At 50.5% G+C, this 27,909-nt stretch overlaps 1 protein-coding gene across 1 annotated transcript; it reads left to right on the top strand.

The window, feature by feature from the left end:
- Positions 1-382: 382 nt before the first annotated feature.
- On the top strand, positions 383-27,650 carry SULT1C2 (sulfotransferase family 1C member 2; the record flags this gene model as incomplete). The annotated part of the gene is given in 8 exon segments (NM_001082711.1): positions 383-406; positions 18,370-18,542; positions 18,838-18,963; positions 23,662-23,759; positions 24,067-24,193; positions 24,963-25,057; positions 25,199-25,379; positions 27,058-27,650. Coding segments are annotated over 7 exon segments (891 nt in total).
- Positions 27,651-27,909: the final 259 nt, after the last annotated feature.

Genomic DNA, 27,909 nt, shown 5'->3' with positions numbered 1-27,909 from the left:
CCTCTCACTGTGGCCAGATTTTCACGGACGGGAGCTTGAGTCATTTCCTCCCACACTGGGAAATGAATTCGGCCTGTGTGCACTTGTCACCGAAGGCTGAAAATCCAAGGCTGGTTTGTACCCAGGTGTAGGCAGTGCTATCAAAAGTAAACCCATTCATCAGATCCCTGAAAGGGTGATTCCAGGACATAGGTTCTTGGATAAGCAAACTGCAGCAATACATGAGCCCTGCCTTTGCCAAGATGTGGCCACACCCACCGAGGGCAGGGCCAAAGGTGATTGGGGCTGCAAGTTGCCAGTCGACAGTGACGCACAGTACTCAAATAGCCTGACTGCGAGCCTCGCAGATAGCCTGTTTCAGCACAACTGTAACCTGCACCCCAGCTTCCTGCCTCTAACACCAACTGTAAGTAGTCAGAGACAGACAGGTAACCTATCTGTGATTCTCTCCTCTAAATGAAACGGACTAAAGCATTGAACATAAAATATGCTACTATCTTTGAAAATCGGGTGGGATTTTTAGCCCCTTACAAGAGAATAAACTACAGATGACTTTGATAAATGAAATTTTTTTAAATGATGCTGCTCCACCCCTAGAACCACTGAATTACCTTTTACACATAGCATACAAGACCTCAAGGATGGGCAAATAGTTTCCCCAGAGGATAAAGTGAATTATAACTGACAGATATGGTCCAGGGCTCGCTCTCTCTGGGGTTGCAGGAGCAGCTGTGCTGTGAGAAAGTAGCTGAGGCCATTTGCCTCCGGAACTTCTGCCTGGAAGCTTGCCTCCAGGAAAATGGCCCAACTTGGGAAACTTCTCGTGTTTGGGCCAATCCTACTATTCTACCCTGACCAGGAAACAAAGCTATAGAAAGGGGCTTAAAACACAGAGAAGTGTGTGTCCAAAAGCCTGAACTGGGGAAGTGGCCTGCTGGGGTGATTTGGAGCCAGCTGGTTTAGGTGCCCCTCAGGTCCTCCTAACAAAAAACTACAATAGCAGCTCCTCACCTGGCTGCTAAGATCTGAACCTAAGATGAAAAGTGTGAATTTCCTACCGTTGTGGAGTACTGGATTTTATTCTAGGTTCTTGTCTTAGCATAAGAGATGAATCCGAAGCAGAGAGACAGAAAGATACAAGAATGGGAGCAGGTTAATATAAAGAAATGGAAGAGGTGGTGCACACTCAGAAGTGAATGTGGACCACTTCATGAGGGAGAACCCTGCCCCCTGAGTTCAGCCACTCCCTTTATTGGGGAGGAGGTGGTGCCCTAACTGAATATACAGATGGGGTAGAGGATGGGGCAGGACCCAGGGCACCTGACGATCCCTGGGAAGGTTCCGTGGCATCTCCACGTGGAGCTCAGCACACACGTGTTCACCATGGTGTCTTCTGTATGATGGGGAGGCTCAGGTGCATCATGGGAAGGTGGGGTGTTGAACTGGCATGGACAAGGGTGGAGTTTATTGGGTTTTGTTTTTTATTATTTTAGCAGGGCTGAGGAACAGAGACTGTTGGAAACCTCTCAGCTCCTTTGTTTGCTAACTCCTTACCTAGCCCATATCACAGTCATTAGCATAAGACCATTATTACACCATCATTAGTATCAGGAAGAGAAATTTTAATTTAAGGAAGTCACTAAACAATAAACTAAGGTAGTTCAGTCACTTGAACACTAATAGCTTCAAGGACAAGATGTATACTGCCCAACAAAATCCTGGTCAGATTGGCTGACACCCACATTGGGCAGATGCGTCCAGAGATAAAACTACAGACAAGGGGCCAGCACTGTGGCGTAGTGGGCAAAGCATCATCTGCGCACCAGCATCCCATGGGGGCTTCAGCTCATGTCCCAGCTGCCCCGTTCCATCCAGCTTCCTGCGATTGCTCTTGGAAAAAGAGCAGAGATGGCCCAAGGGTTTGGGGCCTTGCTACCCATGTAGGAAGCCCTGATGAAGCTCCTAGCTTTGTCCTGGTCCAGCCCTGACCATTGTGGCTATCTGGGGAGTAAACCAACAAATGAAAGATCTCTCTCTCTCCTCTCCCCCAACGTGTGTGTGTGTGTGTGTGTGTGTGTGTGTGTGTGTGTCTCCCTATCCATAACTCTGACTTTCAAATGAATAAATAAACCTTTAAAAAAAAAAAGAAATGCCAGACTGGATTGTCCCACCATGTACTTGGGTAGTCAACAATTTCTAGAGAGAAGTCTATTGGAGTAGGAAGCTCTGGAGGCCAGATGGGTTTAAAGAGAAATGACATTGTTACATTATTGGATTTTCCAGTATGAACATAATACAAGTAAATGGATATTTGTAACTTTTAGTTAACATGTCTAGCTTTTCAAGAAGTAGCATATGTATCCTATGTTAGATTCACTCCCGGCCAGCGCCGTGGCTCACTAGGCTAATCCTCCGCCTGTGGCGCCAGCACCCCAGGTTCTAGTCCCGGTTGGGGCACCAGATTCTGTCCCGGTTGCTCCTCTTCCAATCCAGCTCTCTGCTGTGGTCCGAGAAGACAGTGGAGTATGGACCAAGTGCTTGGGCCCTGCACCCGCATAGGAGACCAGGAGAAAGCACCTGGCTCCTGGCTTCGGATCAGCGCAGCACGCCAGCCGTAGCGGCCATTTGGGGGGTGAACCAACAGAAGGAAGACCGTTCTCTCTGTCTCTCTCCCTCTCTCTCTCACTAACTCTGCCTGTCAAAAAAAAAAAAAAAAAAAAAGATTCACTCCTAAGTATTTGATGCTTTGTGATATTGTCATAAATGGTATCTTTTTAATATTTGCCTATTTATTTTGAAAGTCAGAGTTACAGAGAGCGAGAGAGAGACAGGGAGGGAGAGCTTCCATCCTCTTGGTTCATTCCCCAAATGGCCACAGCAGCCAGTGCCGGGCCAGCCTGAAGCTAGGAACCATGAGTTCTTCTGGATCTCCCACATGGGTGCAGGGGCCCAAGCACTTGAGCCATCTTCCACTTCTTTTCCCTGGCCATTAGCAGAGAGCTGGATGGGAAGTGGAACAGCCGGGACTTGAACTAGTACCCATAGGGATGCCTGAGTCAAAGGCAGTAGTTTAACATGTTACACCACAATGCCAGGCAAATGGTATCATTTTTAAATGTTCTTTTTTCCTCTGCTGTTGCTGGTACATGGTATTGCTATAGAAGAACTCACCCGAAACAGTCCACTTGCTGAGCACAGCAAGGCAATCACTGACACGGCGGTGGTAGAAGAAAGCAAGCATTTACTTGCAATGTGCAGGGCGGGCAAGGAGCCAGGCAGCAAATGCCCATTCCCAGAATCCTTGAACGAGGAGAACCAGTGAATATTATAACCAAAGTTGGCGAGGAGCAGTGTGTGATCAGCTCATGTGTGGGTCTCTGGTTGGACACTGTGGAGTGTGTGTAGCCTTCCTTTGATTGGTTTGTCAGGGAGGGACCAGCAGAGGTGGGCTCCAGTCTGCCCAGGGTCTACTGGTAGAGTGGGTGTTGCTCTGTTTAATCAGGGTCTGTGAGTTTCTGCAAAGACTGGCATTGACCTGTCAACTACAGGAGGAATCCTGAGCCTTGGTGATTGGCTCTTGTCTCTGACTTGACCACTGTGTCACTCCTTTAGTTGAATGTGTTTCTCCTTACAGAGGGAAGGCAAGCTAAGGAACAGAGACTGGAGCCTGATAAAGTCTATATCCCAGGCATTAAGGGTGGGTGAGTGCATTGGCACAACCACCTTGGAAAGCCAGCAGTACATCCAAAAGCTAGACCTCCGCAAATCTAAGGTAACAAACGGAACCGTGCTCCTCCCAGACCCCTGCTGGCTTCTTACGCTTTTGCGACACAATGGGAAAACAGAGCAAAAATAAATGCAAGGTAAAAAAAAAAAAAAAAAAAAAAAAAAAAAAAAAAACATTACTATATAACAGTATGAGCGACCTTCGCAGACACAATGTTGAGCAAAAGACGGATGAAGTTCACCTTGTTTCTAATAGGATGAACCTAATGAGATTGCCATACGAAGGACAGAAGTGATTGCAAAATATTGGCAATTCCATCTGGTTCAACAGAATTTAATGCAGAAAACCAGGCAGTGCCTATCAGTAGTGTTAGATAAGGCTGGATACGGAGGAAGTCACTTTTGAGGCAGGGAAGGGACTGAGAAGTTGGGTGAAGGATTTCTGGGGCATTGGTAGTGTCCCAGCTGCACACTTGTACTCCTTTGGGTGTGTGTTATTTTCCTGATTTGCAAAGTTATAAACCAGAACTCTTTCTGCCTTGGTTATAGCTTAGGTGCCAATATAATAAACAGCAACTACCAAAATAAGCCTGAGATAGAACTCCCACATCAGGACTTCAAAGAGGATCTTCAAGAAATTGCTCCCTGTGTCTTGGAATTCTCACCTGGTCAAAAGTACTAAAGGCAGGAATGTAGAAAGGAGACCAGACTGGAGAAGAGCTCCCTGGGGAGACAGTGTGCCTGCCGGGCAGCAGGGGCAGCCACATGCCCCCTCCATGCTCTCCAGCCTTCCGGGTATGGAGTCTCTGCACCAGGAGTGTCCTTAGGGACTCCAGGTTTCAAGTCTTCCTGGAGAGATCTGGAGAGCTTGGTGGGGCTACTCCCAGTGCCCAGGAGCTGTGGGGAAGGCCCTTGGCTGGGGCACGTGCACCCAAGGCACAGGAATGGCCGGAGAGGGAGTGCAGGGCTGAGAATCTCCAGAGAGGATGCCCAAGTGTCCACAAGAGAAAGATTCAGCTTCCTATATCTGCCAGGTCAGAGGTCATGAAAAGCCCCATCCAGGTTGGCCATTTCCTGTCCCATCCTGTCCAGCAGGGTCCAAAGCTGCACAAATGAAGAGAGCAGAAGGGGCAGTGGAGCCCAGCCCACCCTGTTCCCTAAACTCAGGCCTCAGGAAGGGAGGGGTAGAGGGGAAAGCCACCACCTCTGACACACACATCCTCTATGGGCACCCATACGGTTCCTGTTCCAGCTGCCCCACTTCCGATCCAGACTCTCGCTAATGGCCTGGGAAAAGCAGCAGAAGATGGCCCAAGTGCTTGGGCCCCTGCTACCCATGTGGGAGACCCGGGTGGAGTCTCACCTCTGAACAATATGAAGCCAACATTAAAATCTAATTATAGAATCGTCACTGCTCTCACTGGAAGGGGCAGTAGTACTGCCAGTTACATAAGAGGTTGTGGCACCTGCCCAGGAGCCATCTGGGGCCACAGGACGGTCATCCCCATTGAATCAGATCCCAGGAGCAGCAGGAGCCAGGCTGTGTTTTAACCACATCTGACAAGGGGTGGTCCCCGCAGACCAGAGCGACACAACCCCATCCCAGAGATGACTATGGCAAGGCAGGGGTCTCCAACAGGCTTTGTTGAGCTATTTCTCCATAGAGTCGGAGGTCAACAAAGCATTTTTACAAGCATAGGATCAGACTGAACAACCTGTCTCATAACATGCTGTTTCACTCACTATTATAAGTTCATTTGCTCGGCCAGTCAACATCTTTTTTTTTTTTTTTTACAGGCAGAGTGGACAGTGAGAGAGAGAGAGACAGAGAGAAATGTCTTCCTTTTTGCTGTTGGTTCACCCTCCAATGGCCGCCGATGCCGGCGCACCGCGCTGATCCGATGGCAGGAGCCAGGTACTTATCCTGGTCTCCCATGGGGTGCAGGGCCCAAGCACCTGGGCCATCCTCCACTGCACTCCCAGGCCACAGCAGAGAGCTGGCCCGGAAGAGGGGCAACCAGGACAGAATCCGGCGCCCCGACCAGGACTAGAACCCGGTGTGCCGGTGCCGCAAGGCGGAGGATTAGCCTAGTGAGCCGCGGCGCCGGCCCATTCAACGTCTTAACATACGTAAAAGATAAGACATTACCTAGTAACTTGAGAAATCCTAAAAGCATGTTGGGACTGTGGGAAGACCTGGTGAATTGCTGGTCACATGACGGCTTTTCTCTGCTTCAGGAGAGTGGGGCTACTGTCCCACACAGAGATGACAACAGAGACCCAGAAACCTGCACAGAGTTCACAGAGGAATCTCCCATTAAAAATTAACTGTGCTCAGAGTACACTTTGTCTTTTGAAGCTTGAAAGACATTTTCCCGAGAAACAATGCTTAGATGGGTACTGAGGTCTCAGGATTAAAACAGACACCCACTAAATTCCCCCTACACTCTAAATGAGTCGGAAGGAGAAAACCAGACCTCCACAAAGCGAGTTAGTAAACAGAACAAGAGATAATTGCACTTACCCAAGGCCAGTGCCTTGGGACAGAGAGACAACTGAGAGGAAATAATAAATGAAGTTTGGAAAGTTTTGTGGAAAATTTTAAAGAGACTTCCGGACATTTTGTCCAAGTTTCAAAACTGATCTTAGTGTGTTTTGGATTCAATTGCATTCCCCTCCCAACAAAGAAATGTTGAAGTCTTAACTCCCAGGGCCTGTGGGTGTGGCCTCATTTGGGCAGCGGTCTTGTGGATGGCCAGGGAAGGATGAGATCAGCGGAGCGGGTGCTAATGCAGTATGATGGGCGTCCTTCCGGAAAGAGGACATTTGGTCACGGAGAGGGTGTAAGGGGAGCACCATGTGCAGGCAGAGATTGGGGTAACGCCACTGGAAGCCGGGAGGGAGGCCACAGCCCTCGGAAGGAGCCAGCCTCTCTGACAACTTGCTCTCAGAACTCTGCCCTCCAGAACTGTGGAATAATCGTCATTTTCTGTCTTTTAAGGCAAGCCCCTCCTTCCCCGACAGATGCCCGAAACTAACACACATGATTCTTCATTATGTCTGACATCTCAAGGCCTCTCTCTTCCTCAGTGCTAGCCATGTCCCTGGGAGCAGCCATCAATCTGCCACAGGAGAGCAGCCCAGAAGAGAAGTTGAAAGACAGGAGAGTGGTAGAAAGTGAGGGAGAGGGGCCGGCACTGTGGCGTAGTGGATAAAGCCACCACCTGCAGTGCCGGCATCCCATATGGGCGCTGGTTCGAGGCCCGGCTGCTCAGCTCGGCTTCTGATCCAGCTCTCTGCTATGGCCTGAGAAAGCAGTGGAAGATGTCCCAAGTCCTTGTGGGAGACCCGGAGGAAGCTCCTGGCTCCTGGCTTCGGGTCGGCACAGCTCTGGCTGTTGTGGCTATCTAGGGAGTGAACCAATGGATGGAAGACCGACTCTCTCTCTCTCTCTCTCTCTCTCTCTCTCTCTCCCTCTCCCTCTGCCTCTCTGCAACTCTGCCTTTCAAATAAAGAAAGAAAAGAAAGAAAGTGAGGGAGAGAGAAAGAGCTGAGCCCTCTTTCCCTGGGAGACTGGACAAGAATTCAGCAAGAAAACAGAGGCAGAAGCAAGCCATGGAGCAGAGCTCAGGGAAGAAGGTGACCTCCTGAGAATGGTGGCTGGTCAGAAACGAGGGCACAGAGCAGGAGAGTGCAGAGCCGGGCCCTGTCTCACAAGCAAGATCCACAGAGTAAGAGAGCCGTGGGGTTGTGCCCAGTGAAGGCATGGGATCTGCAGAAACAGCTCCTCTGTTCACTTGGTCGTGCTCACAGTGACTGAAGCAAGTGTTAAAAGTGCACTCAGGCAGGTGCACCTGCAGGAGGAGGCAGGCCAAGTCAGGAAGGCTGCGTCCAGGGGAGACCTGGCTCCATGGCTCTTTGGAGCCAGCCCATGGGGACACAGCCACTATCGTCTTGACACCTGTGAATGGGGCAGCTTACTTTTCCAAGTAAGCCATCACCATCAGATCCCACTTAACACCCGTGGCAGCTTTGGTCTGATTGGTGGGCGGAAGCAGCTATGTAGAATCTTCCCTAACTCCAAAGCAGGCTAACTTTACCTAGTTCTCAGCATAGAAATTTCGGGGGGTGGGGGGTGGGGGGACAGCGCTGTGGCCTAGCAGGTAATGTGACCACCTGCAATGCTAGCATGCCATATGGGTGCTGGTTTGAGTCCCAGCTGCTCCACTTCCGATCCAGCTCTCTTCTGTGGCCTGGGAAAGCAGTAGAAGGTGGCCCAAGTCTTTGGGCTCCTGCACCCATGTGAGAGATCTGGGAGAAGCTCCTGGCTCCTGGCTTTGGATCAGCCTAGCTCTGGTTTTTGTGGTCATTTGGGGAGTGAACCAATGGATGGAAGACCCCTCTCTCTCTCTGCCTTTCCTCTCTCTCTGCCTGACTCTGACTTTCAAATAAATAAATAAATCTCTTTAAAAAATGGCACTGGGGCCGGCGCTGTGGCTCACTTGGCTAATCCTCCACCTGCAGCGCCGGCACCCCAGGTTCTAGTCCCAGTTGTTCCTCTTCCAGTCCAGTTCTCTGCTGTGGCCCAGGAGTGCAGTGGAGGATGGTCCAAGTCCTTGGGCCCTGCACCCGCATGGGAGACCAGGAGAAGCACCTGGCTCCTGGCTTCAGATCAGCACAGTGCGCCATCCGCAGCACACCGGCTGCAGCGGCCACTAGGGGGTGAACCAACAGAAAAAAGGAAGACCTTTCTCTCTGTCTCTCTCACCATCCACTCTGCCTGTCCAAAAAAATATATATAACTGGATATAGATATAATATATAATATATAATATATGTATTATATAATAATATAATATATATATATATAACTAGATATATACATCTAACTGGAAGAGTTAGAGGTAGCCCCACCTAGGTGTCAGTATTACAGCTAGGACAATTGAGTCTTGGGGAAGGTAATTGATGTATTCATTAAAATGGAAAGGTAAGATCGGTATAAAAGAAATTTAAACATATCATCTTAGGGCATTTTGTGCTGCTATAAGGAATACCTGAGTTTGACTCGATGGTTATTTGGCTCATAGTTCTGAAGGCCGGGATGTGCAAGCTGGGGATCTGGTGAGGGCCTTCTTCCTGCGTATGCAACAGGCTAGGGGCAGAGCAAGAGGAGGCCGAACTCTCTATTGTAGGAAAACACAGGACATCAATGCCCCCATAAAGAGCCCTCTCGCAGCACTGTGGTATTGGGGGGTTAAGTTTCCAACACATGAGCACTGGGGGCACATTCAAGACATAACACAGACGATCCCATGGGATATGATCCCATTTACAGAACGTGTCCACGTGGGCAAATCTACGGGACACAAAGTAGATGTGTGGTTAACCTAAGGCCAGGAAAGTGAGAGGAATAGGGGCTGCGTGTTGACGGGTGCAAGGGTTCTTTACGGAGTGATGAAAATGTCCTACACTTTATTGTGTTGCTTGCACAATTAAAACCTGCTGAACTGTACAGTTGAATGGGTGAGCAGTGTGCTATGTGGATTAGAGCCAGTAAGACTGTTATTTTTACAACGTTTATGGTGGGTGGGTGGTTCACGGTAGAGCTTCCTGTCAGTTAGAACATAAGGCTTTAAGGGAAAGATGGCTACAAAGCAGAAGCATCTGACACCATGCAAACAGAGTAGGGGCGTTTTTGGTAGACAGGATAATAGGAGTGACACAGCAGGGCAGGAAACTGCAGGATGTGTGTAGGGGACAGCAAGTAGTTCAGTTCAGCTGCTGGGTGGGTGGAAGGCCTTGAGTGTCAGAAAGCAGCCAGACTATGGCTGATAACAACAAGGGGTTAGCTTGATCTGAACGGAGCCTGATTTATATGCTAACTGCATGAGAGATAGGAAAGGACGAGCCGGGAGTGAGAGTTCTGCTGGAAGGTTGCGTGATGTCCCCTTTCATCAGCTATGACTTTGGGGGAAGCCGCTTCAAGCGGTGGCTGCTCACGGCAAGTCCTAGCACTGTAGAGCCCACGTGAGGACACTAGCGGGCGACCGAGAAGAAGGAGCAGTGTGTGCCTCCATGGTTCCTCCAGACAGCCTGGAGCCTGCAGGCACTGAAGCTGAGACAAGGAGCATGCGTGGGTGAGCACTGTACCGAGGAGGGTTGTCATGCGTCAGGCCAAGTGCGGGAGAGTGCTCCTGTCCAGTCCCAATTCTCCCAGTGACGGCCCCAACTGTGCAGGGCCAGGCTCAGAGCCTCCCGGGGGGCCTTCCACCTGCTGAAGGCCCCGTTGCCTCTGGCACAGTGGTCATTTGGGCCTCTGCCACTGCCATAGCTTCCTGCTTCCCTGGAATGTGCTTCCCGTGCCCACTGACCCTTGCTCAGGCCGTGGGGTTTCAGCTGCAACTTGAAGGTAAGAACACAGCTTGAAAGCAAGGCTGTGTTTATTTACTTTTTAAATCTCTGTCCACGTAGGTGTTAATGTATAGGTAGAGCACCTCAAGACAGGAAGGAGTCCAAGGTACCTAAGAATGACATAGGAGACATTTGTAACTGACAGCAGAATAGCTGTCACGGAGTCAGACCTAGAAATCCGGGGCCCTGAGACGGCCTAGGGGAGCTCCCTGCAACCTGCGCTGGTCCCTCTCTTTCCCACGCTGCTCCCTCTTCCCCACCCACCCCTACCTTTCCAGTCCCCTTCCCACCCCCAAGGGCCAGCTCAGTTTCTCTGGCTGTGACTATGCCTTGTGTCCCTGAGGGTCTTCCTTTCACCCCAGCCTTTGCTAAGGGCTAAGCCGGCAAAGGGGACCAGACCCAGTGCCCTACCCCAGTGGAACTACACCTGTAAGCAGTAGTTGTATGGTGGCAGAGCAAGAACTGTAGCATTTTTAGACACAGAGACTATGCCATCCCATCATAATAGGCATTTTCCCCATAAAGTCTTTGATAATCTGTTGTATTCATGGATTTCAAAAATGTTCAGCCCCAAATAACCATGTTTTTTTTTTAATTTTTTTTTCTTGACAGGCAGAGTGGACAGTGAGAGAGAGAGACAGAGAGAAAGGTCTTCCTTTGCCATTGGTTCACCCTCCAATGGCCGCCGTGGCCGGTGCGCTGCGGCAGGCGCACCGCACTGATCCAAAGGCAGGAGCCAGGTGCTTCTCCTGGTCTCCCATGGGGTGCAGGGCCCAAGCACTTGGGCCATCCTCCACTGCACTCCCTGGCCACAGCAGAGAGCTGGCCTGGAAGAGGGGCAACCGGGACAGAATCCAGCGCCCCGACCGGGACTAGAACCCGGTGTGCTGGCGCTGCAAGGCGGAGGATTAGCCTAGTGAGCCACAGCACCGGCCAATAACCATGTTTTAATTCCACTTTTCTACCCCCTATTTGCAATCCCCTGATGCTACTCTTCTCTCACACAGTCCCAGGGCCACACCCAGACCATCAAACACTACCTACCTCCCCAGAGCACACCGCCTAACCCCCTTGATCAATATGGCGAGTGAAAGGTTCTCAAGTCACTATCTGCAGGCCAGAGCCCTAAGCTCACATGTCCACCTGCGCACAGCCCACTCTCTGGATGACGCACATATACTCTGCAGGTTGGACCCATGGTCCTCTTCCCCACCCGACAGAGGAGCTGCTCACCTCCAGTGACCCCTCCTTCTCCCCATCGGATTCAAGCTTGAACTTCCCCCGGGCTGCCCATCACCTCACACCAGATTAATTATTAAGTGCTATTGATTCTACCTCCCAGAGGTTTCCTACATCCACTCACTCCTCTCTGTCGCCCCTGCCACACCCTAAGCAAGGCCGTGGCCACCAGCTCCCATCTGAGTTACTACAACACGCTCTGATTCCCTCTCCCCAGCTTGGCCCCACTCCAGCCCTAGCTTGCCTCCACCAAGAGGGAACTTTCTGAAGTCCCACCAGGCTGGAGCAGGCTTTTTTTTTTTTTTTTTTTTTTCAGCCAGAGTGGACAGTGAGAGAGAGAGAGACAGAAAGAAAGGTCTTCCTTTTGCCGTTAGTTCACCCTCCAATGGCCGCCGCAGCCGTTGCGCTGCGGCCGGCGCATTGCGCTGATCCGATGGCAGGAGCCAGGTGCTTCTCCTGGTCTCCCATGGGGTGCAGGGCCCAAGCACTTGGGCCATCCTCCACTGCACTCCCAGGCCACAGCAGAGAGCTGGCCTGGAAGAGGTGCAACCGGGACAGAATCTGGCGCCCCAACCAGGACTAGAACCCAGTGTGCTGGCGCCGCTAGGTGGAGGATTAGCCTAGTGAGCCGCGGCGCCGGCTGGAGCAGGCTTTTCTGCTCTGCAAGGGTCTGGCAGCTTCCTGTTGCCCTAGGAGAAATACGCTTTCTCCTGGCAGGCTCTTCCCAGGGCTTCCTTCCTGTTCTCATGCCCATTTCCAGACACTCTCCCACCTCAGCGCTCAAGGCGCCAGAGTCCGACCCTCGGGGCTCGCCTTGCTCCCTGTGCTCCTGGGCCCCCACCTGCTTCCTCGGTCAGAATGTTCCACCCATTTCCTGCACTATCCTCCAGGTTTCATATTCTGGAAGCACATTTTCCTTGCTAACCATACCAAGTATACCACAAATATTGAAATTAAACAAAGCAAGTATATAGCTGAGGTATGGTTATAAGGCAAAGTCCTTGTGGCTGGCACCCAGGCCAGGATGTGGGACCTTGCCAACCTCCCCCGGAAGCCCACAGAGGATCTTCTCCTGTAGACATGGCCAGGTGTCCCATTCCTCTCTCTTTAGAAGTAGCCACTGTCAGGGCCAGCGCGTAGCTGGTGAAGCCACCATCTGCAGCATTAGCATTCCTTATGGGCACCAGTTCTAGTCCTGGCTGCTCCACTTCCAATCCAGCTCCCTGTTAATACAGTTGGAAAGCAGCAGATGATGGCCCAAGTGCTTGTGTCCCTGCCCCAATGTAGGAAACCCAGGTGAAGATCCTGGCTCCTGGCTTTGACCTGGCCCAGCTCTGGCTATTGTGACCATTTGGGGAATGAGCCAGTGGATGGAAGATCTCTCTCTCTCTCTCTCTCAGTCTCTCAATTCTGCCTTTCAAATAAATAAATAAATCCTGAGGTTGAAGATGATAACTCCCTATGTATCTTTATAGTCTTTTTAGTTTTGCCACTTAAGGAAACATCCCTAAACATCGTAGTTTAGATTTGTCATTTTATTTATTTATTCTTTCATTCACTCATTTACATGTATGTAAATGGCAGAGAAAAATACAGAGACAGATAGACACAGAGATCTTCCATTCACTGGCTCACTCCCCCAAACAGGTCAAAGCCAGGAACCCAGAATTCACACGGGTGGCAGTGACCCAACAACTTGAGCTCCCACCCAGGGTATGCATTAGCCAGAATCTGTGGTCAGAAGTGGAGCCGGGACTGGGACCCTGGCACTCTGGTACAGGATGCGGCTGTCCCAAGCAGCAACAGAGCCACCTGCCTGTGGCTTTCTTAGGCATGCCCTTTTAGGGTTTCTTATCTCTTGAATTCTTTTTAATATTCAGGTTCCTCTAAATCTTTATTTTCAAAGTCTCTTGAAATTTATACAAAGGAAGTGCATTACTGTCCCATGGGCTTTCGCATGTCTAGAGTTTGCTGACTTCGTGTGATGCACTTTAACATGTCCCTGTGTTCTCTGAATTTCCCATGAATTGGTATTCAGCGAGAGATTTACGTTCAGTGTTTTTGACAGGACTGCTTCTTGGGTTGTGTGTTCTTCATCAAGAACTACACAACATTTGATTGAATTTCTTTCTTTTTAAAGATTTATTTATTTATTTGAAAGTCAGAGTTACACAGAAAGAGAAGGAGAGGCACAGGGAGAGAGAGACAGCCAGAGCTGTGCCCATCTGAAGCCAGGAACTAAGAGCTTCCTCTGGGTCTCCCATGTGGGTGCAGGAGCTCAAGAACTTGAGCCATCTTCTACTGCTTTCCCAGGTCGTAGCAGCGAGCTGGATCAGAAGTGGAACATCCGTGACTAGAACCAGCACCTATATGGGATGCCAGCACTGCAGGTGGTAGCTTTACCCACTAAGCCACAGCACTGGCCCCAATCATCTTTCTTTTTGTGATGGTAGAAGTCATGAGTGTGTGCCGGCGCCGCAGTTCAATAGGCTAATCCTCCGCCTGTGGCGCTGGCACCCCAGGTTCTAGTCCCGATCGGGGCGCCAGATTCTGTCCCGGTTGCCCCTCTTCCAGGCCAGCTCTCTGCTGTGGCCTGGGAAGGCAGTGGAGGATGGCCCAAGTCCTTGGGCCCTGCACCCACATGGGAGACCAAGAGAAGCACCTGGCTCCTGGCTTCAGATCAGCCTGGTGCGCCGGCCATAGCAGCCATTGAGGGGTGAACCAACAGAAAAGGAAGACCTTTCTCTCTGTCCTTCTCTCTCTCACTGTCCACTCTGCCTGTCAAAAAAAAAGTCATGAGTGTCAACTGCCTAGATTCTTTAATTCATTAAGGGCAGCAAGGAACATAACAATCCTTTAATTTATTGTTCATGTCTTTGTTGGAATGATTCTATAAAGAGAAGTGACCTCTACTATCTGTTTATGCAGTGGTACAACTAATATAGGAAGGTCAAGACTAATGATTATTTCATTTATTTTAAAATATTTTTATTTATTCATTTATTCCAAAAGAAAAAGTGGGTTTCTGAGCTTCAACCAAAGGTATGTGTGTCTGTTAGCTCAGGCTGCTGTAACTTAATACCAGGCGAGGGAACCGAGGCAGCAGAACAGTGTTGCTTCTCAGTTCCGGAGGCCGGAATCTGAAGACGAGACACTGGCAGGTGTGGTGCTCCCTAAGGCCTGTGTCTCTGGCTTGTGGATGGTCCTCCTTGTCTGATTTTCCCTCTGTGTGCTTCAGTCCCTGTGTGTCCAGATCTGCTCTTGTCAGACTGAATTAGGGCTTGCCCCATGGCCTCGTGTTAACTTGACCACCTCGTAAAAGCCCTGTCTCTGAGAGACACGTAACGGGCTGGGGAGAGTTCGGAGGACATAATTAAGTCCATATGGTGGGGGCCGGCACTGTGGTGCAGGGGGTTAAAGCCCTGGCCTGATGCGCCAGCATCCCATATGGGCGCAGGTTCTAGTCCCGGCTGCTCCTCTTCCGATCCAGCTCTCTGCTATGGCCTGGGAAAGCAGTGGAAGATGGTCCGAGTGCTTGGGCTCCTGCACCCATGTGGGAGACCTGGAAGAAGCTCCTGGCTCCTGGGTTTGGATCGGCACAGGTCCAGCCATTGTGGACATCTGGGGAGTGAACCAGCAGATGGAAGACCTCTCTCTCTCTCTGTCTCTACCTCTCTCTGTAACTCTGTCTTTCAAATAAATAAACATAAATCTAAAAAAAAAAAAAAAAAGTCCATATGGTGACCAGCTAGCTTTGGGGAGCAATGCAGGTGTATGCATAAATAGTTTTCTATTGCTGCCATAACAATTGATCACCGAGTCTGCAGCTTAAAGAGTTTCTTAGCAGAAACTTCTTTAAGCAGAAGTCTGGACAGGGGTCCCTGGGAAGAATCAAGGTGATGGCTGGGCTGTGTCCCCTCCTGGAGGCTCAGAGAAGAATCCCTTCCCAGCTCACTCCGGGTGTGGGCGGAGTCCAGCTCCTCAGCTGCAGGGCGGAGCCCCCACTGCTTCTTAGTCAACCATCCTCAGCTCCCAGAAGCCCTGCCTTGGCTGGGGTTCCCGTTGGCCTCCAAGGAAGCCGTGATGGTGGAGTCGTTCTTACGGCTTGAACCTCCGCCAGGTTCATCCACTGCCACCCGACGTGTGAGTGCCCCGTGCTTGCCAGTCCCCCTGGTTGATCCAGGACCAGGTCTTGGCAGTAACTTCGATTGTAAAACCAAGAGGCAGAAATAAGTTCTGGTATTCTCTTGCACAAGCAGGGTGATCACAGATAACAATGATGTGCTGTGTATTTTGGGTTTTTTGAAGCTAGAAGAAAGAAATTTGAGTGTTTTCACCATTTGATTTGAGCATTGCACAATGTATGCATGTAGTGAAGCATCACACATTACCCCATAAACATGCATGATTTGTATTTTTATGTATTCACTATAACTTCTTTGAAGCCCCAAAGGCAAGTTTTTGGAAGGAACAAGGGACAAGGGATTTGTAGACAGACATCAGCTACCATCCGGGGCAAGTTACCTATCATGCAACCCTCCATTTCCTTGCATTTACAAAGAAGGTCATTATCCCTTTATCACAAAACTGTGTTGTTGGCTAAAAGGGCCCAGCACAGCAAGTCCTGTTGGCTCCCACCTCCTCCTCCCCAAAGCTGATCACACCATAAACTCAAGTATTGCCCAACTCCACCTGCTTTGACAAATTGCAAATGCAGCAGCTTTTTATGAAATTTTTCAGAAAGAATTTGTCTTTAATTTTCTGGGCCTGACTCATTCTTCAAGCAGAAGCCACTGTGAAAGCTGGCCTCACTATACTGGGCAGTCAATGGACAGCTAGCCAGGTCCTTTCATTCGATTTCCGGTAATCACTCCCTGTTACGTTTTCTGTAAGGACCTCTTCAGCGCTACAGTTCCAGTGCTCCTATTGTGTAAGAGTTCAAATGAGTTAAGGGAGACACGGGTGGTGTGGCACAGCTAGTTAAGCCACTGCTTGGAATGTCTGCATCCCACACAAGAGTGCCTGGTTGCAGAGCCCATTTCTCCGCTTCCAATCCAGCTTCCTGCTCATGCACCGGAGAGGCAGCAATGGTGGCACAAGTGCTTGAGTCTCTGCCACCCACATGGGAGACCTGGAGGGCAGAGACTTCAGCCTGGCCCAGCCCTACCCCAGCTGTTTTGGTCATTTGGAGAGTGGTCCAGTGAGTAAAAGATATCTCTCTAGGGGCCGGTGCTGTGGCGTAGCAGGTAAAGCCGCCGCCTGCAGTGCTGATATCCTATATAGGCAAGGCACTGGTTCGAGTCCCGGCTACTCCACTTCCAATCCAGCTCTCTGCTATGGCCAGAGAAAGCAGTGGAAGATGGCCCAAGTCCTTGGGCCCTTGCACCTGCATGGGAGACCCAGAGGAAGCTCCTGGCTCCTGGCTTCAGATTTGCACAGCTCTAGCTGTTGTGGCTAACTGGGGAGTGAACCAGCAGTTGGAAGGCCTCTCTCTTTCTCTCTCTCTCTCTCTCTCTCTGTCTCTCCTTCTCTCTGTGTATAACTCTGACTTTCAAATAAATAAATCTTAAAAAAAAGATTTTTCTCTGTGTGTATGTGTGTATGTCACTGTGCCTTTCAAATAAATTCTCTATTTTGATAAGTGAATTAACATATAGAAGGCAATCAATCTAGCTCATGGCAAATTGAAGTGTTCAATAAACGACAGATTTTAACTTTTGTATTTCATTATTAGCAGCAGTCTTCCACAGTCATAGTAGCCAATTGACCTTGTGTTATAGTGGCCCACTTCTGCCTCCCTCTTTTTTGTGTGCATTTCAAAAGTCTTCTTTTAACATAGAATGAGAGAAAAAACAAAAAGCAGAAATGGACAAAGGACAAACCAACATTTCCTCAAAGAAGACACACAAATGGCCGATCAGCACAGGAGAGGTGTCTCAACATCATTAGTTATTAAATAAACACAAATTAAAACCCCAAAGAGATAGCACCTCATGCTCATCAGGGTAGCAAACAATCAAGAACACGGAAAAGGGGCCGGCACCGTGGCACAGTAGGTTAATTCTACGCCTGCTGCACCAGCATCCCCTATGGGAGCCAGTTCAAGTCCTGGCTGCTCCTCTTCCAATCCAGCTCTCTGCTGTGGCCTGGGAAAGCAGTAGAAGATGGCCCAGGTACTTAGGCCCCTGCACCCACATGGGAAACCAGGAAGAAGCTCCTGTCTCCAAATCAGCGCAGTTCTGGTCATTGTAGCCCTTTGGGGAGTGAACCAATGGAAGGAAGACCTCTCTCTCTGTCTCTTCCTCTTACTGTCTGTGACTCTACCTCTCAAATAAATAAATAAAATCTTTTAAAAAAAAAAAAAGAACACAGAAAAATAACAAGTGCTGGTAACACGTTGGAGAAATTGGAACCCTACCCAGCTGATAAGAGATGTAAAATGGTGAAAGCTGCTATGAAAAATGGCCTGGCTGATCCTCCAAAAATTAAAAATAGAACTACAACATGACCCAGAAACTCCATATCTGGACAGACCCCCAAGGGTATTGAAAGCAGAAATTCAGACAGATGTTTGTGTGCCCACATTCATAACAGCGTGGTTCAGAGTAGCTGAAAAGTAGAGGCGACCCCAGTGTCTGTGGATGAATGAATGGACGAACAAAATAAGGCGCCGGCACACATGGAATATTGCCCAGGATTAAGGAAGCCATCCTGCCAGGTGCCACAGTGGTACTGCGAGTCCTCCTCTATCCGCTATCCAGAGTCCACAGACCAAGCAGAACGGTGCTTGCCAGGGGCTGAGGAATCAGTGTTTAACGGACACGAATTTCCGTTTGGGAAGTTGGGGGACTTCTGGAGAAGGATGGGGGTGCTGTATGTGTGAACGGACCAGTGCCACTGACTGTGCACCTAAAACCGGTTAAAACGGCCAATTTGATGTTATGTGTATGTTACCACATTTGTTAACAAATCTCCTCTGTTCTCTTCCCGCAGGACCCGCCCACCCTGAGCCGCGATGGCGCTGGCCACAGGACCGGGGAAGCAGACACAGCTGCGGGAGGTGGAAGGGGTGCCCCTGCAGGCTGCAATTGTGGACAACTGGGGCCAGATCCAGAGCTTTGAGGCCAAGCCGGACGATCTCCTCATCTGCACCTACCCGAAATCAGGTGACTGCGGGGGGCAGCACACCCTGGCCCTGCTGAGCCCGGAGACAGAAACCTGCTCTGTCTTAGGTTCGCGAGGCGGGCTCTCTGTGCATGCTTCCCCTGGGGATGGGCCAGCGGCGTCCGAGGCCTCCCCACCGGCGCACTGCTGCACACTGCTCGTGCGTGTGCGAGCCTCACCTCTGCTGCCCCCCACAGAGCTCCAAGCTCATCCCCTGGATGTCCGTCCCGAGGGCAGGTGGGCGGTTACCCCAGCCCTCACACCAAAGGAAGGTCCCACCCTTCCCTCTGACCGCAGGGACGACGTGGATCCAGGAAATCGTGGACATGATCGAACAGAACGGGGACGTGGAGAAGTGCCAGCGGGCCCTCATTCAGCACCGCCACCCTTTCATCGAGTGGGCTCGGCCACCCCAGCCCTCTGGTGAGACCTCCCGGGGGCCTTCCTTCCCTCTCTCCTCGCTCTCCCGTTTCTCCATTTTTTTTTTAAGATTTATTTATTTGAAAGTCAGAGTTACACAGAGAGAGAAGGAGAGGCAGAGAGAGGAGAGAGGTCTTCCATCTGCTGGTTCACTCCCCATTTGGCCGCAACAGCCAGAGCTGTGCTGATCCAAAGCCAGGAGCCAGGAGCTTCTTTCGGGTCTCCCATGTGGGTGCAGGAGCCCCAGGACTTGAGCCATCTTCCACTGCTTTCCCAGGCCACAGCAGAGAGCTGGATCAGAAGTGGAGTAGCCGCGACTAGAACCTGCGCCCATATGGGATGCTGGCACTGCAGGCCAGGGCGTTAACCCTCTGTGCCACAGCACCAGTCCCTCTCCATCTCTTTTTCTCACTCTCCTCCATCCTGCTCTGGGCGCTTCCCCTCTCCTCCCCACCCCCTCCACTTGGTCTCTTCTCTCTCCCTCCGTCCATTTCTACAACTACTTCCTTCATCTCCTTCTTGTCCTTCCTCTTTCTATACATTTATCTCGCAGGCAAAAGTGAGTCATCAAGAAAGAAGGATGCAGGCTGAGGTTAGTCACCTTCTCCGCATTTTCTTCCTAAACCCTCCCTGGGGTCACGGGCAACTGTGGACACAGGGGGAAGGTGTGGGCTATTTCTGAGCAATTCACACCCCTCTTCTCTTCATATCACATCCCCCAAAGCCCTGTCCCCTCAGAGATGACCTAAGTCACACACACACACACACACACACACAGTGCATTTAGAGGCAATTATTTCTGTTCCATAGAGAATCCTTGTTTGGGTAATGTTCAGCCTGTAAGTTTTTTTCTTTTTAGACCACAAAAATGAAGCTTGAAAAGACAAGCAGAGGGCTGGCACTGTGGTGCAGTGAGTGAAGCTGCCATCTGTATCCCACATGGGTACCGGTTTGAGTCCTGGCTGCTCCACTTCCGATCCAGATCCCTGATAGTGTGCCTGGAAAAACAGCGGAGGATGGCCCAAGTCCTTGGGCCCCTGCACCCACGTGGGAGACCCAGAGGAAGCTCCTGGCTCCTGGCTCCCAGCTGGCCATTGAGGCCATTTAGAGAGTGAACCACTGGATGGAAGACCTCTCTCTCTCTCTCTCTCTCTCTCTCTCTCTCTCTCTGCCTCTGCCTCTCTGAAACTCTGCCTGACAAATAAATAACTAAATCTTAAAAAAAAAAAAAATGGATCGCCAGGGTTTCAATCCTGACAGTCCTGACTGCATCACTCACCCCAGCACCTGCCTTCAGTTACTTAACCTCAAAATGTCAGGAGAATGAATGCCTTCTACAAAGATTTGCTTTGAGGATTAAGTGGACTTAACTGCATGTTTTTAAAAAGCTTGAAACAGGTGCCTGGCACTTAGCAGAGGGACCTAAGTGTCAGGCGTGACTGCACCACTTCTTCAGGCCCCATCCCTGGATCACCCACACCCAGCTTTTGATCCTACTTCTGCACCCTGCCCCTAACGCTGTTGTCTTACCTCTGACACTAGGAGATTGAAAGGAGAGAGAAAAGCCCAGGCAAGCTCTCTAGTGAGGAGCAGAGTGTCCATCAGAAACAGAACATAGTTTTTCTCGCATCAACTCCTGCAACTGTAGACTTTCAGTAGAGGATGGCCATGGCCTGCCCCACTAGGTGAGCTACAAAGAGGCCAGAAGGGTGCCTTCTCAATCCTGTATCCCAAGAGGCAACACACAGCCCCAGCTTCATGATCTTTGCAGCCACACACCGATGCTGGAGAGAGATTCCACGGTACCCTCTGTGACTCATGCATGTGCTCTCACACCACCCAGAGTCTGAGCAACCACGCAAGTGCCCTGGGGAGGACAGGCAACCCAACGATAAGAGAGAGAAAGGAGAAAATATAAATAAAACTCTAGTGGACTGTTTTATATAAAGCCCCACACCACGGGGTGTCTGCTGTAGGGTTCATGAACAGAAAACTCTGGGGCTGGAGCGGGACCGAGCCCACCATGAGCGTCACAGGTGCTACCTGGTTGTCACTGCTGACACACAGGAGTGGCTGTGATGACCACGCGTAGACTTCCCCATTAGAAGACCAAGCCTCTTTTAGGCACCGGGTAGCTACTGACTCCAGGTGTGATGGGAGAGAGATGAGGACCACCAACACCAGGGAGGAAGTGGACCAGTTCCAGGTCCAACCTCCTGGCAGATAAGCTGGGTCTTGCTCCGTAGGCTGAGACTGACAGTCCTTCCCCACTGTACCTTTCCCTTCCGTCCGCCGTCACCTTTCTTCACATGGTTTTCATCCCTGTGTCTCTGCCTTGTGCTTCCTTAGCTTGGCCACTGTTTTTCTTTCAGCTATGTCTGCAAAACCCATTCATCAAGGGTTTTTACTGCTGGAATCTCATAAATCACCCCATCTGTTTGGCATTCTCTTGCTCCTTGCCTATGTTTTCAATTTTCTCTCTTGGGTCTCTGCACATTTTAAACATAGTTTTTTATTTTTTACTTTTATTTATTTGACAGGTAGAGATATAGATAGTGAGAGAGAGAGAGAGACAGAGAGAAAGGTCTTCCTTCCGTTGGTTCACCTCCCAAAGGGCCACCACGGTCAGCGCTGCACCGATCTGAAGCCAGGAGCCAGGTGCTTCTTCCTGGTCTGCCATGCGGGTGCAGGGCCCAAGCACCTGGGCCATCCTCCACTACACTCCCGGGCCACAGCAGAGAGCTGGATTGGAAGAGGAGCAACAGGGACTAGAACCCGGCGCCCATATGGGATGCCAGCGCTGCAGGCGGAGGATTAACCAAGTGAGCCACGGCGCCGGCCCCAAAACAGTTATTTATATTCCTTGTTGAGGCACCCAAGAACTGAGGGCTTAACTCCTCTGTTTATTTCTTCCCCGCTCTTGCTCATGTGGCTTGCTGCTCATTTGTTTCGTAATTTTGTATTAAGAGCTCTGTTTTGTCTGGCTCCTTATCTTGCACCTGCACTGGAGCGTTTCCAATCTAGGATAATTAAAGTGAATTTCTGAACCAAACTGGGATTGTGGTTGCAAGCCTGGGCTGGTGGAATGAAGACAGCATATGGTTTGAGTTCTCTGGGAAGTCTTTCTTTTTTTTTTTTTTTTTTTTTTTTTTTCGGCACCCAGAGCCAAGGGAGAGCCAAGGCATGATGAGAGTGGACATTGCACTCAAAGTAACTCTCCTGGCACTGAAGTTCTAAAAAGCAAAATGTGGCCAGGGTGCCCCCAGAAAGAGCAGCAGGGATATAGAGAGGCAGTTTTTCTGTCCATGTTCTCATCTCTGAAAAACCTAGCACCAAGAGGAGACGGCCCAGCTCCTCAGCCAGCTGGGGTCAGTGATCCAGGGTCCTTGGAGTCGCTGCCTAGGACAGGAGCCCCAGTCATCGGCTAGATCTGACACTACGCAGGGAGGTAGGGCTGTTGCATGAGTAGTCATTTTTTTAAGATTTATTTTATTTATTTGAAACACAGAGTTATAGAGAGAGGTAGAGACAGAGAGGTCTTCCATTCACTGCTTCACTCCCCAGATGGCACTGTGCCGATCTGAAGCCAGGAGCCAGAAGCTTCTTCTGGGTTTCCCACACGGATGCAGGGTCCCAAGGACTTGGGCCATCTTCTACTGCTTTCCCAGGACATAGCAGAGAGCTGGATCAGAAGTGGAGAAGCCAGGACATGAACCAGTGGCAATATAGGGTGTCGGCATGCAGGCGAAGGCTTTACCTGCTACGCCACAACACCAGCCCCAATGAATAGTCATTGAGGGCATAACCTGTGGCTGCACATTTAAGACAAAAGGCTATTTTATTATTAGCTTTTATTTCCAATTCTTAGAAACCATACCCCCTCTATTTGGCCAGGCCTCCTGCCCCTTCATACATGGGTTTCTACCCATCGGTGGTGTGTCAGGGTCCCTCGCCTAGTGGCCACAGCACCAATTCACTCCAGGTCCTTGAAGTCTTAGCTCCCAGCACTACCTTGACCCAGCCCCGGGCACTCTCTGCAAGAAACCCTGACCCCTACACTAAGGCAGCAGCTCTTTGGAGACAGGGTTCATGTCTTCCGTCCCCTCATCCTTAAAGTGCCAGAACAAATTAATGTGACAGTCCTTCCAGCTCTCACATGTGAGATTCTACAAAGTGAAGGTAGCATGGGGCGGTGCTGTGGTGCAGTGGGCTAACGCCCTGGCCTGAGGCACCGGCATCCCATATGGGCACCGGTTCGAGTCCCGCCTGCTCCACTTCTGATCCAGCTCTCTGCTATTGCCTGGGAAAGAAGTAGAAGATGGCCCAAGTCCTTGGGCCCCTGCGTCCGCGTGGGAGACCCGGAAGAAACTCCTGGCTCCTGGCTTCAGATCAGTGCACCTCTGGCCATTGAGGCCAACTGGGAAGTGGGCCAGAGGATGGAAGACCTCTCTCTCTCTCTCTCCTCGCTCGCTCTCTCTCTCTCTACCTCTCCTCCTCTCTCTGTGTAACTCTGACTTTCTAATAAAAAAAAATAAATCTTAAAAAAAAAAAAAGTGAAGGTAGCAGCAACAGCCCCAGTATGAAGTCCAGAGTGGAGTGGAAGGACAGGTGGGTGAGGCGATACCGTGGACAGCACCTGGGACATAACGGCTACCGGCAGTGCTTGTACTGAGCATTGCTCCTTCTTGGGTTATTTCAAAGGTGTGGAGAAAGCTCAAGCGATGCCCTCTCCACGGATCCTGAGGACTCACCTTCCCACTCGGCTGCTGCCGCCGTCTTTCTGGGAAAACAACTGCAAGGTAGGACGGCCTCCTGCCTCTCCCACCCCTCACTGTCCAAAAGTGCTCTGCGTTCACCAGCAGTAAGAGGAGACGCAAGGTTCTGCAGCACATGTCGGCGGCACCCCTGGGAGGCTGGCTGCAGGCCGCGGGCGGGCTCACAGAACAGACCCAAAAGCCTCTCTGTGGTCTCTGCAGGAAAGAATAGATAAGGCAGTGCAAGCAGGCCGGGGTGCAGGAGTACCTACAGGTCACAACCTTTCACTTTAACAAGTCGGCAAGAATCCACTTGGACCTTTTTTCACCCACCTCTCTCCCTCCCACAAAGTTCCTTTATGTAGCTCGAAACGTGAAAGACTGCATGGTTTCCTACTACCATTTCCAAAGGATGAATCAAGTGCTCCCGGACCCCGGCACCTGGGAAGAGTATTTTGAAACCTTCATCAATGGCAAAGGTAAAGGAAATTCTCACTGCCTCTTGGCCAGCTCTAGAGAACCATAAATAGCACTTGAGTCCTAGAATGCCATGCGCTTCCTTAGGACTCATCATATGCAGCTTCTACCGCAGACAGACTGGGTGGTGCAGGCTGCTCCTTTCACAGTGTCTGCCCACCAGTCTCCGTAAACATCTCCCACTCCATCCAGAAGCCTTTGCTCACCTTGGGTAGCCTGTTGGGACAAATAACCCAAGGCTTTCCCAATCTGCACCACCCTCAGAATCAAACAGAGCAAGAAATTCTTCAGGGTATGTCTGATCCTTACGGTGCTTTTTTTTTTTTTTTTAAGGTTTATTTAGTTGAAAGTCAGAGTTACAGAGAGAGGACAGGCAGAGAGAGAGAGAGAGAGAGAGAGAGGTCTTCCATCTGCTGGTTCACTCCCAATTGGCCTCAACAGCCGGAGCTGGGTCAATCCGAAGCCAGGAGCCAGGAACTTCCTCCTGGTCTCCCACGTGGGTGCAGGGGTCCAAGGACTTGGGCCATCCTCTACTGCTTTCCCAGGCTACAGCAGAGAGCTAGATCGGAAGTGGAGCAGCCGGGACTAGAACCAGCACCCATATGGGATGCCAGCACTGCAGGCCAGGGCGTTAACCTGCTGCGCCACAGCACCGGCACCCTGACTGTGCTTTTCTTACTCTCTAAGCACTAGAGGTCAGCAGAATCCCCGAGGCTTGGAAGGCTTTGGATGATCCTTAAGTAGACTTCTTTCTTTCCTGTGTTGTCACAGTGGCTTGGGGTTCCTGGTTTGAGCACGTGAAAGGTTGGTGGGAAGTGAAAGGCAGATACCAGATTCTCTTCCTCTTCTATGAAGACATCAAGAAGGTGAGTGAAGGCCCCTTCACAACCTGCTCTGGCGGGGGACAGAGGACTCCAAGGCTGATTGAAGGCTGTATTTCCTGGAGGCAGGGGATGCCTCCAAGAATTCACAGTCATCCTTCGGATCCCCTCCATTCCTATCCACAGGACCCAAAGTGTGAAATTCGGAAGGTGGCGCAGTTCATGGGAAAGCACTTGGACGAGACTGTGCTGGATAAAATTGTCCAGGAGACCTCCTTTGAGAAAATGAAAGACAACCCCATGATCAACCGCTCCACAGTTCCCAAGTCCATCATGGACCAGTCCATTTCCCCCTTCATGAGAAAAGGTGTGTGGGGCCGCGTGACCAGACCCTCCGCTTCTCTCCAGCATCCTGCCTGTATTCAGCAGGATGACATTAGTTTTCATTCAGTCCAACACAGCACATGTCCACAATTCACTGCCGCTAATAAAGCTGGCAACCGCACCCTCGTGGAGAAGAGAACTCTCTGGGGGTGTTTTTCAGGTGTTAGTTGCAGGCAATAGAGAGTCCCTAAAGCTAACCCCGATGTAAGGGGCTTCTTGTGAGGATTCACATGGAACAACAAAGGAAGTGCGACCTACAAATGCCTGGGAAGACCCTATGAGTCCAGACCTGGGGCAGGGATGGAGTGGAAGGGTCAGCACCACAGTCAACATCTTTGCACATAAGTTCCGATTTCCCGATTGTCTTATCATGAATTTTCCAATAGAGGCATCAATAAGAAAAAGGTATTCAGGCCGACGCCATGGCTCGCTAGGCTAATCCTCTGCCTGCGGCGCCAGCACTCCAGGTTCTAGTCCCAGTCGGGGTGCTGGTTCTGTCCCGGTTGCTCCAGCTCTCTGCTGTGGCCCAGGAAGGCAGTGGAGGATGGCCCAGGTCCTTGGCCCCTGCACCCGCATGGGAGACCAGGAGAAGCACCTGGCTCCTAGCTTTGGATCGGTGCAGCGCGCTGGCCGTGGTGGCCATTTAGGGGGTGAACCAATGGAAGGAAAACCTTTCTCTCTGTCTGTCTGTCTGTCTGTCTCTCTCTCTCTCTCTCCCTCTGTCTAACTCTGCCTGTCAAAATAAAAAAGGAAGGAAGGAAGGAAGGAAGGAAGGAAGGAAGGGGTATTCAGCTACTTAAAATTTATTTTAAGTTAGTGCCTGGTGAAAAATAGTATCTCATTCATATTTTCGCAAATTCTTTTTTTAAAGATTTATTTTATTTATTTGAAAGGCAGAATTACAGGAAAAGAGAGAGAGCGCGAATGTTTTCCATCCACTGATTCACTTCCCAAATGGCTCCAACAGCCAGGACTGGGCCAGACTGAAGCCATGAGCTTCTTCTGGGTCTCCCATGTAGATGCAGGGGCCCAAGCACTTGGGCCATTCTCTGCTGACTTCTCAGGCACACTAGCAAGCAGCCAGCACATGAACTGGTACCCATATGGCCACTACACCATACTGCCAGGCCCCCAAAATAATTTTTGTAATCTACATTAAAAAACACATAGATCTTAAGTCTACACTTCAAGAATATAGCCCCTCCAGTCAAGACACCCCACATTTTCATCACCCTAGAAAGTTCTCTTTCATGCCCTTGTCCAGTCAATCTCTACCCACAGTGTTAGCCACTATTCTAATCACTACCCCTGTAGTTTGATTTCGCCTGCTCATGACATCATATATTGGAATATATAGCATGTGATTTCTTGTTTCTGGAGTTTTGGCTCAGGCTGTGTGGCTGCAATTCATTCGTTTTCACGTCTGTGTCGTGTCTATCGTGGGCATACACCAGGGGTGTGGGGCTGGCTCAGGTTAGACCACCTCCCTGCACAGGGCCCTTGAGAGCTGCTTCTCAGAGCAGAGAGCTGCAGGTGGACGGGTACCCACTGAAGAGGAGTGGTGACAGGCCAGGCCCACTGTGGGCACTCAGCTGCTTTACTCAGGGCTGCTGAGCCTGCCGACCTAGAATGACACTCCTGTCTGGGCTTCTCCCTCCTAGGAACCGTGGGGGACTGGAAGAACCACTTCACCGTGGCCCAGAGCCACAGGTTGGATGAGCTGTACAGGAAGAAGATGGAAGGGGTCTCTATAGACTTCTGCCTGGAGCTCTGAGCAGCACGCAGCTAAGAAGGAGGGTGGCCAGAAGTCTCTGAAAGCACATCATGACTGTACACAATCATAGAACTGTCACCGGGATCAACGCTGCCACAGCTTCGCTTTTAAAAAAGAATCCTGGGGCGGGCGCCGGTTCGAGTCCCGGCTGCTCCACTTCTGATCCAGCTCTCTGCTATGGCCTGGGAAAGCAGTACAAGAGGGCCAAAGTCCTTGGGCCCCTGCAGCCACATGGGAGACCCAGAAGAAGCTCCTGGCTCCTGGCTCCTGGCTCCTGGCTTTGGATCAGCACAGCTCTGGCTGTTTCAGCCAATTGGGAAGTGGGCCAGAGGATGGAGGACCCCTCTCTCTCTCTCCCTCTTTCTCTCTCTCTCTCTCTGCCTCTCCTTCTCTCTCTGTCTAATGCCTATTTTAATGATTCTTTCCAAAATTAAAAAAGATGACTTAATAAACCAAGTAAAACATAAGACTTGAACACTACAAGGATTTGTAAAATTGTCAGTATTCTAGGAAATGTATCCTAGCTTCCTAGTCTTAATAAGAATGCCATAAGTATAAGGACACAAATATCAGATTAAACTTTCCTACATTAACAACAAGAAATAACCTGGTATCCATCCTCACCGTTCAGGGAGCGCCAGTCAAGGCCTGAACCTGGGGTTGTGCCCGGTCATTCTGGGGAGGAACATGTGAGGATAACCCTGGTGCAGCCAGCCCTGAGGAAACAGACAGCAGCAGA

This window comes from Oryctolagus cuniculus, chromosome 2 (genome assembly GCF_964237555.1).
Source record: "Oryctolagus cuniculus chromosome 2, mOryCun1.1, whole genome shotgun sequence".
Classification (NCBI taxonomy): domain Eukaryota; kingdom Metazoa; phylum Chordata; class Mammalia; order Lagomorpha; family Leporidae; genus Oryctolagus; species Oryctolagus cuniculus.
This window is presented reverse-complemented; position numbering and strand designations above follow the sequence as displayed.